Below are 14,712 nucleotides of genomic sequence, written 5' to 3'. Positions count from 1 at the left end.
ATAACATTAAAAGAAAAATAGCATTGAAGCAACCTATAGCATTATGATTTTCAGCCCACTAATTACAATAACCCTAGGGAATTTTCTCAAAAATAATAATTTAGTAATTGCAAAGATTCGATTTAGAATGACGATATATATTTAGATTGTGAAAATTCGTTCGACGTTTCTCAATCCTTCTCAGAATCCCAAGTTTGTAACATCTAAAATTAATAAGAACCGTGAAAATTGCAAAAACCATGCGAAAACGTCTGGAAATAATAAATGTAGACATTGAGTAATGTGGGTACAGTTTCCAGTGATTTATTCGAGACGAAACTCACGTTACAATAATAATCCAATATTTATGCAGACTATACATACAATCTACCTTGGTAAATGCTGATTTACTGGCTACCTTTAGGTGCTGGGTAACGAAACGAAAAAGAAAAAGTTGAGAAAAACTTTTAAATAAACAGATCGGTGCTATGTACAAAGAATCTTCTCTCATTTTTGTATATTATTTTCGTTGATCAATTGATTAATCTCCATTCTATATTTTACACGTATCTCGCCTCATTCGTTCTATAATAATACAAAAAAAAAAAAACAATAGTGTTAACGACATCCTAAAATACATCCTAAGTAACAATATACAGAGAAATAAATTATCTACTACTAAGCACCTCTCGCATGCACCATTTATACATCTTTATGCATTTTACATCCACGTGGACGATGCAATGAATTTTCTCTCCATCATCTTCTTCTCTATCTTCTTTTTTTCAATTCCTTCTTCTTCTTATTTTTTTTTTTTTTTTAACATTTGTCATGTGCAAAATTGTCTTCCGTCGTATTGTCAAGAAACTGTACAATATCCTTTGAATCGTTCTCGTCCCTCCTCGACGAAGACACTCCCGTTCGGATCACAACGTAGAAACTCGCGTGTTAAAAAAAAAAAAAAAAAGAAAAGACGATTAAAAACTCGACGAATCGTATCATTCACTTACAATCTACAATCTTCTTCCATCTTTCTACAAAAATTCGAAGATTCGCGCTCGTTGTCCACTAGAGTCCATTCACGTAGAAACGCTAACATAATACATATCATTATACTTTAATAACCGAGTTCGAGCTATGTTACAGAGAAACGTACAGGTTTTATTAATTGACTAGTTACAAACACTTTTCGAGATGATCCTGTAGATCAGGTATCTCTTCTGTGCAAACCTGATGCACCATATACATATATATGTACGTGTTTCTTCTTCTCTTCATATTAACGAATACAAGAAGCCCTGGCGGAACTTTCCTTCCATCTCCTCTCTCTCTCTCTCTCTCATTCTCTTTTCATTCATCTTCCCAAGGCACTTATCAATGGCACGGTAGTATAACATGTACAAAATTGGACGTGAATATTTTGTAAGAAATTTTATTCTTTATTATATATCTCACGCTTCGGCTGCCATAGTAGTTCAGGTGTGCAGCAAAAGTCTTCGATACGATTCTGTTACGACAGAAACCTGAGAAACGCGTGTACGTGAATCACGTGGAACAAACGCACGTTCCATAATAGTAATCGATTTCCCAGGATATAAAGATAACAGGAAAATAAATACAATGTTGTTCGTAAGAAAATCAGTCTCCTCGAAGGCCGGAGTTTTCTTCCTCGATCGTTACTTTCTTCCTTCTTCTTTTTCTTCTTCCTTAAATTCTACGGAATACGCGCTAAACAATTCAATACTGATTTATATTATTTGGCGTGTTCGCTAGGTCAGTCGGTAGATCGACTTTCGTTCACCAGCGTTCTTCGACTATAAAATAGCTTTCTCTTCTTCGTGATCTTCGTTCGTTCTCTTCTTCGCATCTGACCCCTCGTCCTTCTCGTGCTTCTATCTTCTGCGCTTCTTTCGTTCGTTGTCCATTCCGGATCTTTCTCAGAGTTTTTACACAATCTTCGGCGAAAACCGATCGTTCGTGGGATTTTCACAGTAGGTAAGGGAATTTTTCTTCGCCCTCGTCGTCGTCGGCTTCGCTGGACTCTTGACTGGACGGCGGCGTGTCTAGCTGCGGGAGGCCAAGGTCCAAGTATTCCTAAAACGATACGTTACATCGTTCCTCAAATTCCAAACACATTAGGATTATTTTGAATATAACTGAGATTCGAAGATTGGAAGAAATAATCGAACGACCGAGTAATTCTCGCGCAAGGCAAACGAATGATTATGTAAATCATTGAAGCTTGGAAATTCTCTTCTGCTTGAAAGGAACTTCAAAATCTCAGTCTCGGTTTTCAGAGAATATTTCGAGTTTCTTACCTCGTTCGCAGTTATCGTTAATATCCTATCGAGATCCTCGACCAGTTCCCCAAACATTGGTCGTTCGTTAGGCTGGTAACTCCAGCAATCCCTCATCAACATGTATCTGCAACGTTGTTTCGTTTTATTAGTATCGCGTATTAGTATTCCGTCACGATGAAAAACGCATGGTAAATTGTAAAAGTTGCATTTACATTTCGATGGAGCAACACGGTGGTTTCTCCATTCGATGGCCAGTTCTTAGCAACTGGAACAATTTTTCTACGGATGGTACGGACGGATATGGGGTACCACCCAGTGTCATGATCTCCCACAACAGAATCCCGTACGACCATCTGAAACATTACGACGATAGACTCAAATTAGTCAACGAATATAAATGATACCAGTGTTAGGGACACTTTGTTAGACGTTATCAGACTCATTCGATTTTATACTTTCGAAAAGATAAATAATTCTTTACAACAAATGAATATTTATCCAATTACTAAGAATATTTCTTATACTCACACGTCGGACTGAGTGGTATAAACTCGATGGAAGAGAGCTTCGGGTGCCATCCACTTAACTGGAAGTCTTCCGTCTGTGGTTTTCCTGTAGTAGTCGTGACAGTGTATGTCTCTAGCGAGACCAAAGTCAGCGATCTTCAAAACATATTCATCACTGACTAAAACATTCCTGGCAGCCAAATCCCTGTGGATACACCTTCTGCTCGCTAAATATTCCATCCCTCTAGCTACCTGATAGGCGAACGATACTAGGTCCTTTTGGGTGAGAGTCTTTTTCTCTTTTGGTTCTTGGCCAATGGTCGGTTCGTATCCAGAGGAAGGTCTGTGATCCCGTAGAAAATCACGAAGGTTTCCATGCGGAGCGAATTCTACGACCACGTACAATGGCCCGCCTTGTGTACAGGCTCCTAACAGATTGATTATGTTCACGTGCTTGCCGATCATCTTCATCATCTCCATCTCAGATACCAAGTCCATCATTTCCGCGTCGGTATGACCCTCTGTGGAGAAATTAGTCACTGGGTAATTAGGTCAAATTAGATTTTTTGCATGGATTAGAATCATTTTTAGATAGTTTTGATGAAAATCGAATGAAAAAGGAGTTCGAGCGAGAAAGAATGAAAAACGTGAAGAAGGAGCGAAGCTAGCAAAATCATAACGAGGAATTCAAGCAACTTCGATCAGATCAGAACGAAGCGTCGGATAAAGCGTCTACCTTTCAGCATCTTCACAGCTACGACGCAAGGAATCCCGGGTTTTCCAGTATTTGTTTGCGCCCTCACGACTTTTCCAAATGCGCCTTCGCCCAGGGTGTTTCCCAAAGTCAAATGTTCTCGTGGCAACTCCCAAGCACTGTCCACCGGAAGTTCGTACTCCGAGATACTTCCTCCATTGCTGTCCTCCGCGGCGACAGTCGACTTTTGTTTCTCGATCTTCACCACGGGCATCAGCAACGGTTCTTGAACGTTCTGCGCGTTTACTAAGTTCTGCTTCTCCACGATCACTTTCTTCGTCCATTGAGTCACGACTGCGGCACGTGCCGTCTCTATGGCCAGCAGCTTCTTCATTTTCTCGCGTTTCAGACGATGGAAAATGTATATTACCACCACCACGCCCACGGCGAAGAAGATGAAGAGGACAGCGGCGAGAACGTTCACGAGAATTTGTGGTTTCGCTGTCAATGGTATTCCATGGTCCTCCAAAGCTGGAGAATGAAGAAATGTTTATTAGAATTGGGGACGATGGACAGACCAAAAAGGCAAGATTGTTATAAGGTGTTTGAGTATGCAAATTTCTTGGTATACGTTTAGAATACTAGAGATACTTCTTTAATTTTATAGAGAAATTTTTACTGTTTCTGTTTTTAGGCAGAACGCGATAATCTTCTTGCAAATATAGCAAGATAATGAAGTTTATTGGACAATTTTGAGAAAGAGCAGAATCCATTGCAAAGATGTCAATTATATCTCCTTCTAAACATAACTAAGGAACAAAACTAAGGAAAAGGGATTTTTATTATTACAAAAAGTTTCAAGTACATTCGACTACTCGGAGATAGGCACTGCTGAAGGTTTCTCCCAACGCGTTCTGCGCTATGCAGGTGTACCACCCCTCGTCCTTCTGTGTCACGTTGTATAGCTTCAGTACTTCTGGATTGTCCGCGCCTTCCGCCTGTTGGAAAGAATTCAGTAGGATTTAGAGAAATGGAGGATTACAGCTTCGTTGCTTTGAGTAGGAGATGATTAAGTAAGGGGATGATTTAGCAAATGGTTGTAAGGTTGTCTTCGATTTTAGTTATGGCATAGTTTCAGTTTAAAGAACTACAGAGAAATGATCTTCTTTATAAATATGAAGCTAACTGCAATTGAATGAAAATTAAGCGATTCTGATACTTGAAAACGTACAAAGATAGCTTGTAAATAAAATGAAATTTACTTGCAATCTTATCATACTGTGCAATTTAGATCTTCTGATGAAAGTAATATTCTGTTCCATAATTCTACGTTTCATAGCAATGAGAAGAATAACACTATGTTTAAAATGCAAAACTGACGTTTATGTAATAGTAGCTCAGACTTTAACAGAACCAATGCAAAATCGAAGAACATCGGATAAGAAAAAGTTAGAGTTAAAGAAAGTGTTATTAGGATCGCAAACAAGGAAACTTGAAAAATAGCTTTAGCCACATTTAAACTTTAAATTAATTTTGATCTATTGACGACATAAGAAGCGGAAGCGTATAAACGAAAATAAGAGTGTGTTGCATGCAATTTCAAGTAGTTCTACGTGCCCACCTTGACCTCCACCCGGAAACTTTGATTGGTTTTGTTGACAGTGTCGAAAGACGTGTGATAACCGTGATACCATTCAAGATGACGATGCGCGTCCGACAGAACCTCGCAGGTCATAGTAACGTTGCCTCCTATCAGAACGGTCGTGTTTCTTGGAGGCCTGGTCAGTATCGGCCGATGTTTCACGCTCTCTACAGGAAAAATAGACCCAACCACCTTTTTTACCAAGCTCCAGTGTATCAGAGAATAGAAAGAGATGAAAAGAAATCTCTCGAGATCAAACTATTGCATCAAACTTGTATTACAGAGATCGAATATTATTAATAACGATTATAATTATTTTCATGGTTTAAGGAATTCTATGATTATATTTCTAAGATTTCGAGAATTAAGGTTGTACAATTTTTCTCATCATTTTTGAAGATTCTCAAAGACATTCAAATAATTTCAAAGTAATCAAGAACGAAGAAAATTTAAAGAAATTTTGTGCGCGTTTGTGTGGAATATTAGTTAGTTCGAGTACTTTTTAATTCATTAAGAAGCAAGGAATGAAATAACACGTAAAAAATGTCTATTACATCATGTCAGTTTCTTCTATTACGATCTTTCTACAAGTAAGCTTGATCTCAAGAGACCTCGATCGTCGAATATCGAAGAAACAGATCGGAAGAAAAAAGAAGATAGAATACAGCAACATGACATTATTAAAACGTAAAAAAAGAACAAAATGAAACAATCCACGTGGCAGCACCTGAAATACCAAACGGCACATGTTTCCTTCACCGTATCGTTAGTCACTAGGATATTATTTAAAAATCGCCGCAGACAGTTCACATATCACCAGAATCCCTTGGAATCTGTCTTGTTTTACATAAAACCTTGTATACATTATTATACATAATCATTTTATACAAGTAGTGTTTAATTAAAAATCAAGAATTAGAGCGATAATTAAAGATCCATGGAGAAGACACAAGAACCTCCACCACCTAAACAATATGTACAGTTCTTATTCGAAAGTGGAGAATTAAAGCGATGATTATGAATCCATCGAGAAGACACAGGAACCTCCACCATCTAAGCAATCCGGTCTGTCTGTACCTGAAGAAGAATGCCGGTCGGTGAATTCTCCTGGTCACCAGGGTACTCGACTACTTTCAGCCATTGTATATACGGTTCGAGATCGGACACGATCGGACACTTGAACGTCACCGTGCTGTTCACCGCCGCGGTTACGTTCTTCGGGAAATCCACGTTGATGTATGGTTTATGAGGGAAACGCTCTATAGATGCAATGAAAATTCACGACTGTTTAATGTCGTGATCCCTTCTTTTCTATGCTAGGCGGTCGTTGGAAATTTCTCATCGATAGTATTTCCAGCGGAGCACGTTTATGTTAATCATGGCTAGACTGTGGATATTTATACTTAATTTAAAAAATAAAACCCCAGTAGAGAATTGTTTTACTCAGTAAAAATTACACTTTCAATGTATCAAATTGCTCATAAATGTATAAAGATCCGCAGTTTACTTATGACAATCTAATGTGCTGATTCCTTTCGTCGAGCGAAGAACGTGTAGCAAGCGATAATGTAAAAAGATATGGAATTTTTAGAAACTTTCCTTTAGAAATGTTCTTCTTTTACGCAACGCGATCGCTGGAAATTTCTAATCGATGGCATTTCCAGTGAAAGATGGATGGTAGATAGTAACGTGAGAAATGTTATGAGATTTGATAAGTTTGCAATGATCCAACGTCGTGATTCATTTCTTCGTGCTACCCGGTGTCATAGGAATCTTTCAATGGTTGGTATTTCCATTGGAGAAGGTGCAAATGGTAATTTAAAATCATTTGACCGAACATAGAAATTGCACAGTGATTAATGGTCGTTAATGTCCTTCTTCGAAATATCCTTCTTCGATTGTTATCGTTGATTGTTACTGTTCCCAATGAAAAATAGGTGCAAATTGTATGGGTTTAAGAAACCTTCTTTCTTTACATAATCACTGAATATGTCGTAATATTTTCCATCGAAGAACATATAGCAAATGATAATATAAAACGATATTGCGAAATTTAGAAACTTCCTGGTCGCTGAATACCGCGATTCTTTTTTCATTTTAAAACCTACAACATCGTTCCACTACAGCTTACTTCGTTTATTCTAACTTCGTCGCAGCTAATTCAACAAAAGCTAACTAACAGAAAACACAAATTTTTGCTTCCCCATTGTACTATCGTTCCCCGAATTGCTTTAATGAAAAGAAAACAGACGAGAGATCTTTCCAATAAATAGAAGAAAAAAATGAGACACTCGTTTACTCACTGACAATTTCAAGGCTACATTCGCTTTCCCATTATACATAGCATCCTTCCAATAAATAAGAAAAAAGAAAAATAAATAAAAAGCACGATGCACTGAACGCGGCTCACTGACAATTTCAACATTACACTTTACTTTTTCATTTCAACGTTACTCTTACTTCTCCATTACGCTGTACGTTTTAGTAAATAGAAAGATAAAAAATACGATACTCACCGACAATTTCAACTTTGGACGTGCGATTGATGCATCCCAGCTCGTTGCACACCACGCAAGTGTAATTGCCGCTGTCTTCAGGCACTAGATCCTCCAATCTAAAGGTCCACTTAGACATAACCACCGTGCCAAGCGTTCTTTTTGGTTCTTCGTTGTTCTTGTACCATGTGATGTTCGGCCTTGGGTTGCCAAAGCTTGGACACCGTAAACGTAACATGTTGCCAGCAGGTTTCACGACCACGTTTGGCATCTCTACGCTTTTATTGAACGACGGTGCTCGTACGGGAGCGGTGTTGTTGTGTTCACCGGCTGTTTCGTTCTCCAGTTTCTCGTTGTCCAGGTCGACCTCCGCGTTTTCGCTTTCCAGGTGCAACGATCGCGTTTCTGGCAAATCTGTGACACCGAGATTCGTGTTCTCTTTCATTCAGAATTAATTCGACAAATTAACTGGAGGATCTAGAATTGACTCGTTTAAACGAAAGATAGCAGCGTCAGGTTAAACTTGTAATACTTGAAAAGGGACTTTTGGAAAGGGAAGAAACATCGATTGGAATTTCGCATTAAAGGGAGTGGATTTTTGAAGTAATCTGACTTCTTCAATTTTATGGATGATACAATGCAGGAAGAGCGAAACGAAATTATTTCTACGAATTCCTAAATTATTTAAAACGAAGGGTTTCCAAAGATATTTTGAAGCTGTTTGGAATTTTTAGAGATTTCCAACGATATGAAGGTGATTTAGAATTAACTGACGAAAGAGGCGCAGGATAGGTAACGTTATTATCCTTTTGCAGAGCTAAGGAATATTATTATCGATTCTTGCGCTATAACTTTCAAATTATAAATAACAAATTACGTAGAAAATGTAACTAATAAGCGATCGCGAATTTTTAATCAAATTTTGTTTGATATCGTCGATACAAAGTACGAACAACTGTCCAAGGTTGAAAAGCGAAGAAAATCCGAGTACTAACTTCTCGCTTCGATTTCCAATTCGTTCGTTTCCTCCTCGTGTCTTTCCAGTCTCTCGGTTTCGTGCTGGTATTCGTCGTTCTGCAACAATTCTATTCGTATCGTCACGTTCCTCCATTCGTTCGTCATGTTTGATCCAACCAGGCAACTGTACGAATCTGCGTCCTCGGGCTCGATGTACTTGAACCTCAGCGTCTGTTTCATTAATCGAATTCTTGGCGACGATGGTCGGAAAATATCGTCGCCTTTGTACCAAATCGTCTCCGCGTTCGAACTCGACGAGCATCGTAGGATCAGCTTCTCACCGATTGACACAATCACCGTGTCGGGATGATTCAGATCTGTGAAACGAAGACAATTCATATTTCATATGTTTTATTAAAAAAAATTCATATTATCATTTATTTATTATTAGGTCGCATTGGTAAAAGTAGCCTTGATACAAAATTATGTCAGGTTTGAATACATAAAATACGAAATAAAGTTCATTATATTATTCTTTTAGTTATCGTTGCGAAAGTCATTACATCACTGTGGAAAAAATGTAGCATAAAGTAGGAATTTTAAAATAAAATTGTAAAACCAGTCAATTTGAGTGGCGTGGTAGTTCTAGTGTTAATTGTATCGAGCGATGTAATTCGAAGTTTCGCAATGAAATTACAAGCTTGTCGTACGACGATGCGAAGATCGTTAGGTATCTCTTCAGCAAAACACGTGAAAGCTGTATTAATGGGATTCTATCCAGATTATTTAGCGCCACAGACGCGAAACATGGCTCGTAGTACGCTTCCTCGGCACCAAGTTCACGAAAGATAAACCGACAGCTTTCGCTACTTGGCAGCCTAACGCGGATTCTAATTCGATTCTTCCGCGAATCGTGGCCGTAATAAACGCCGCTAAAATTGCGCCAAAGTATCGCAATTCGATATTTCACGTCGATTCTCTTAGCTACGCACAACTTACGCGTAGAATCCTTTATTTAGGAAAGCAATTCTCCATTGCGATGCGTACTTAATAGCGGACACGTGGTATCTTCACAGAAGGGACGTTCTGAAAATGATCCGCCAAACAAATGCCAAACGAAGGATAACGCGACCTTCTGAATTTTTGCATCTCAGTTTGATCTTCGCTGAGTCGTAATTAGCTTCTCTTTAAGAAGCAACATACGTATACGTACATCGTGTTGTATGTTAATTAAAAACCGCTACTTCTAATTCGAGGACGCAGTACCATTTTTGGAAAACTTCAATTCTTCCAAGAATCATTTTCTTTCTTATTTAGAGCGTCTACGAGTAAGCCGTAGATTTTTATGGATTTCTGAGAAATGTAAGATTAATCAACGAAGTTACGAACGTTCGAAAGATTTTTAGAATAATTATCATCGATACACAACATTTTAAACACGTTTCTCTCAGGTCTGTTATTTTTCAACACGGCGTTCACGGTACCATAAAATCTACTCGACCAATTGGCTCAAGATTTGGTGTGAATCTTCCACGCGTATATCGCTATAGTCTGAACAAGAACAAATTCCATACCTTCCTTTTTTCTGTTTATTTAAGCCTTTGAATGTTAAAGAAACATGGAGAAGATCGACGATCGAACTTGATAGGGTCGTCGTTCTTTTAATTATCGACTTTTTGCTTTCGTCCTAGTTTCGCGATACAGTCAAACTCATCCTAATTAACGATCTCCTTGAATTTTTTATTTTAAACGACTAGAACGACCGCAATCGTGGACTCCATGAGACGAGGTCCTTTTGCCAATTGCGTACGAGGGCATACAATGCCGTCAATTTTAATTTCTTCTCGACAAGAAAAATGACACATGCTATTGACATATGCAAAAATATACTCTGCAAGTTTCATTGCAAACACTGTTACAGTTTTCTTCGTAAAAAAAAAGCAAACAAACAATCTAACAGGAGTATCCTCTTGGCCAAGTTAGAAACAAAGAAAGCTCAAGCAATAAAAAGATCTGCAATTAATATACAAAGACCAAAGTCGAACCTGAAATTCACTATGCTATACTACGATATATTATATCAGGTTATTTATCGTGTTATACAGTATATTAATATCACGTCATATTTCCCTATATTTCATTACAATTATGTCAAACGTGCACGTTTGTAACAGAGATCGTACCAGACTTTGAATCTCGTTGCGATAAACAAATAATAATAATAATATACAGCGTGCAAGAGGAATATCTGACGAGGATTCTTTCAGTATTACGTATTCAGAAAAATACGAATTTCCATTAACTGCAGTTTTAGCTGTTTGAAACTTCCTAGTCAGATCGACAGCTATTTACGATATGCGCTTCGTCTCTACCACCGATTCATCAATCATATCCTTTCTCCGCCTCCGAGGAAACCTCGATCATCGATCGTAACCGCTTCCAGTTGTCACAACAACCTCGTCCTAGTTATCGTCGACTCGTTAACCGCGGTTAATGGATATTAACCGCAATTTCAGAAATTTATTTTCTCCATCCTCTGCTAATATTCAATTACACGGGCTTCGTTCACTGTAACAAATTGTCGATCGATTTCTCTTATAAATTGATGGCTCGAGCCTTGTAATTATTAGTTCTGCAACGATTTTTCTAGAATTACAGCTCACGTAGATGAGAAGTAATTGCCCGATATCGTCGTGCCGCGCGATCATCATAGCCTTTTAATCCATTTTATCTTTGATCGTTGGTAATTAAATCCTTCGGGCGGCGTGATAGATTTAATTGAAATTAAATTTTCGACGATACGACGATCGAACGATAACGTATCGATTCTCGCGACATCGAGTGCATCGTTGTTGCTAAGATTTAACAACTGTTTTTATTCTACGGTCCGATGGAATTTCTTTGGTCTTGTAATATATTACAGCAAGGTGGTGGTTGTTCCTTTACTCCTGCCAGTAAAACATATCAGTTTTAATCCTTAGGATATTTTATTGCTCGTTCAATAATACAGCTTGTCGAGAATATTTGTAACTGAAAAATGATGTTCGCTGGCGTTTCATTACTCAGTTTCATAGATATCATTTGTCATACGACTCTGTTCTCTTCTATTTCCTTCATCGTTTACCATATCCTGACGGTGTGTTTCATTCCACCCAATACTTTTTCGTTATTGACTGATGCCAATCTATGTAATGCGTTGTTTTATTTAATTAAAGGAATACGTTCTCGCCATTAAACAGATATCACCACGTCGGTTACGTTACTGGAACACGTACCAACGCTTACTAACGAATCAATTAGAATCTGCTTCGATCTGCTTCTACAAATTTATTCAACCGTAAGAATAAACGACTTCAAACTCGACAGGAAATTTCAAAGAGTAACGCGTTTAATCTCGCTTTTCTCAAGAAACAGAAGGCCCCCGATAGACTTTCTTCGACCCTGGAACTTCTCTCGTTGATATTCCTGCAACGCAGATTTTTATTTCCGCGATACCTTACACCGATTTCCACCACCTTACATCAAAAATCGATAACAAAGTAGAAGGCGTGAAATACAATTTTCCGTTTTAATCGCAAGCGTGAACCGCTGACACGACGATCGCGCGATGCAAAATCGGTCAGCGTCGTTCCTCGATTTCTCAACCTTGAACATCGATTGAACTTCGGCGCGACCGGAGAGCCGTGGACTTGGCTCGGTTCGAGCTCTTTCTCTTTCGAGAATCTGGTCACGGGGAAACGTTTACCAGGTCGACCCATTCATGACATTTGGGCGATCGAGGTATCGCCATTTGGACGTTGGCCAGGCGAGAATCGCGACACTGCCCCTTCCGACGTTTCATCTGGAACCACGTCCCATCGTGTCCTCTTCCTCTCCGTTCGTTTGCGTCGACGTTGATCCGTTCTCTCTTCCCCGTCAGTAAAACGCGTCTAACTAAATTTAGAGATCTGTCGAGGGTGTCTGTGCCGATCCTCTCGTCTCCGCCACGGGTCGCGCCATCGTTTCGAATAGAACGTCTGTTCGCGCCTTTCAAGTGCGACGATGCCGATGGAATTCTGTTAATTATCGATTATTAATCGCTAATTCGATATCAGATGTATACACGTTTTATACGCTGTTATACTGTTTTATATTTTTTAAAACACTTTGCATCTCGTTCGTTTCGTTGTTTTCGTTCGTATTTTATTAGTTGCTAACTCTTGGTAATTAGGTTCTATTTAACTACTCGTTATGAAACTCTTCGAAGCAAACAGTAGCTTTCTCGCTCTTTCTACCAGGCACCTTGAAAGACAAAATAGCGTAACCAAAGTGAGGTAAGGATGGTTGTATTTGTAATAAAATCGCAGCTTCTACTTGAGTATTTAGCTATCATTCAGTCGATTACTTATCGGTCGTAACGCGAAATAAAATCAAATAATCGTAGGAAGAATTTGAATATTTCGTCTTGATTTAACTATCACGTGGCATGAAACTATCATTGGTATTCGACTGAGTGAATTTCGACACGTCGAATTTACTTGTTTGAACGTCGGACGATCATGACGAGAACGTACCAAGTGTTCTCGAGGTACGTACATTTAACATTTATATTTCTCAACATATTTTTCTCCATTAGTATCTGTCATTTTACCGATTTCATATGCTTTACACCTATTAGAAATTTCAATCGATCGATATCGACGTTAAACGCCCGTACAATTCTACCTTCGGAAACGGACAATTTTTCCAAAAGTCGCGTTTTATTTACCAAAATGGCAAACCGTGTATCCTGCTCGATGCTACTCAGTCTCCTGACATACCTTTCAATGGCCACCCTAACTATTTCAATTAACGTCGATCTCGAGCGATAAACGTGGAAATCGTCGTTTTAATAAATTCCGCTTGCTCCGTCACAGCTACGAAATTAGCCAATTTGCCTAATTTACGTCGTTACAACAGCAACAGTCGCGAATACCTTGCAAAATGCTCGAAACGTGTCTGCAATTAGCCACGTTGAAAGACTATTTATCATCTGGTCTTTAGAAGCATAGAACGAATTCCATCTCGCCCACCATTTCCTGGAGTCGATGTTGCTGCGCTTCGTAGCCGCAGCTACTCCAGTTGCATCTTCGTCTCCTTGCTTTCTCCGTTTCTTTTGTCTTATCTCCAAACATCCTCGGCGTTCGTGTACAAACGACTAATTGTCCGTGAGAGCTCTCTTTTCCCTCGACGGAAGTTCATCGAGTTTATTGTCTTTGCGAGTTCCGTTCCCGCTTCTTTTTTCGGACACGCGTCCTCACGTGCTGTACTTGATGCCTCGTGGACGTTCTCCGATTGTTTGACCGAGGAGACACCACACGAGCAAACAGACGACTCGTTACTTACGTAGCTTGTTCGCTGCTTCTCAATGTCCAAGCGAGCGTTTTATTTTATCTTCGGATATTCGGATAGTTTCCGGTTTGCGCATTGAAATCTTCGAATGGAAATAGGATCTTCCCTTTACTTTTCTCTGTTTCTGCGTCTGAAAATTGCTTCGTTGCGTGGATCGTTGATTCTCGTATTTTCTTCTCTTTCTTTCGGTTCTCCTATTAAATCTGCAAATAACGTTCAATACGCAGTCACTGCCATTGATACTCGGACGTTAAGTTCTATTGCTTTTTTCTTCAAATCGAACGCAGCAACTCGAGCTTTCTCGACAAGTTCGAAGGATTATTTTAGCAGGCGAAGCGTAAAAGAAATTTCGAAAACGTTGCGATTGGTCGGAATCGCGAACGGGACAGCAAAGATCATTTTTTATATCTTTTTTTATCTGGATCCGTAAAAAGAATTTAAGCGATACATTTTGAAGGTTCGCGCTGGTTTGTATAGGCGCTGAAAATTTCATTGTTTCGTCTTGGCAATAAAATTATATTGGTCAGGCGTGTTTAAGAGAAGTTGTTTAATTGTCACAGTCCAGCGGGGAATTAAAAAAATCCTCGATATCTTATCTTCTTTGCTTAATAATATAAGGAAAATTCTTATTACTAAACGTTATTTTTATCTCAGATAATTTCTGTAATACAGCGCATAGTAATCGATGAGATATCAACATTGTTAGAAAAATCGATCGGAAGACTTTCGAAAGTGTGAGAAATAGAAAATATCGATTATTGACTGGTAG

The 14,712-nt window shown here is 38.8% G+C and overlaps 1 protein-coding gene across 7 annotated transcripts in view; it reads right to left on the bottom strand.

The window, feature by feature from the left end:
• Positions 1–278: 278 nt before the first annotated feature.
• Positions 279–14,712, bottom strand: part of LOC117205543 (fibroblast growth factor receptor homolog 1-like) — a 113,636-nt gene continuing 99,202 nt past the window's right edge. For 5 of the 7 annotated variants that reach the window (XM_033444053.1, XM_033444051.1, XM_033444054.1 and 2 more), the window contains 9 exons: positions 8,612–8,950; positions 7,638–8,030; positions 5,101–5,288; positions 4,345–4,477; positions 3,522–4,010; positions 2,808–3,306; positions 2,492–2,632; positions 2,298–2,403; positions 279–2,073 (listed from right to left, as the gene is read on the bottom strand). In XM_033444053.1, coding sequence (XP_033299944.1) covers positions 1,966–2,073; positions 2,298–2,403; positions 2,492–2,632; positions 2,808–3,306; positions 3,522–4,010; positions 4,345–4,477; positions 5,101–5,288; positions 7,638–8,030; positions 8,612–8,950 — 2,396 coding nt within the window. In that variant the 3' untranslated portion in view covers positions 279–1,965. Of the gene's footprint in view, positions 2,074–2,297; positions 2,404–2,491; positions 2,633–2,807; positions 3,307–3,521; positions 4,011–4,344; positions 4,478–5,100; positions 5,289–6,198; positions 6,381–7,637; positions 8,031–8,611; positions 8,951–12,318; positions 12,347–14,712 lie in introns of those variants that run through there. The other 2 variants (XM_033444055.1, XM_033444050.1) reach the window with 2 other exon arrangements.

Source organism: Bombus bifarius, unplaced genomic scaffold, assembly GCF_011952205.1.
Source record: "Bombus bifarius isolate JDL3187 unplaced genomic scaffold, Bbif_JDL3187 scf7180000007992, whole genome shotgun sequence".
NCBI lineage: Eukaryota > Metazoa > Arthropoda > Insecta > Hymenoptera > Apidae > Bombus > Bombus bifarius.
Note: the sequence above shows the minus strand (reverse complement) of the source record. Positions and strands in the feature narration are given on the sequence as shown.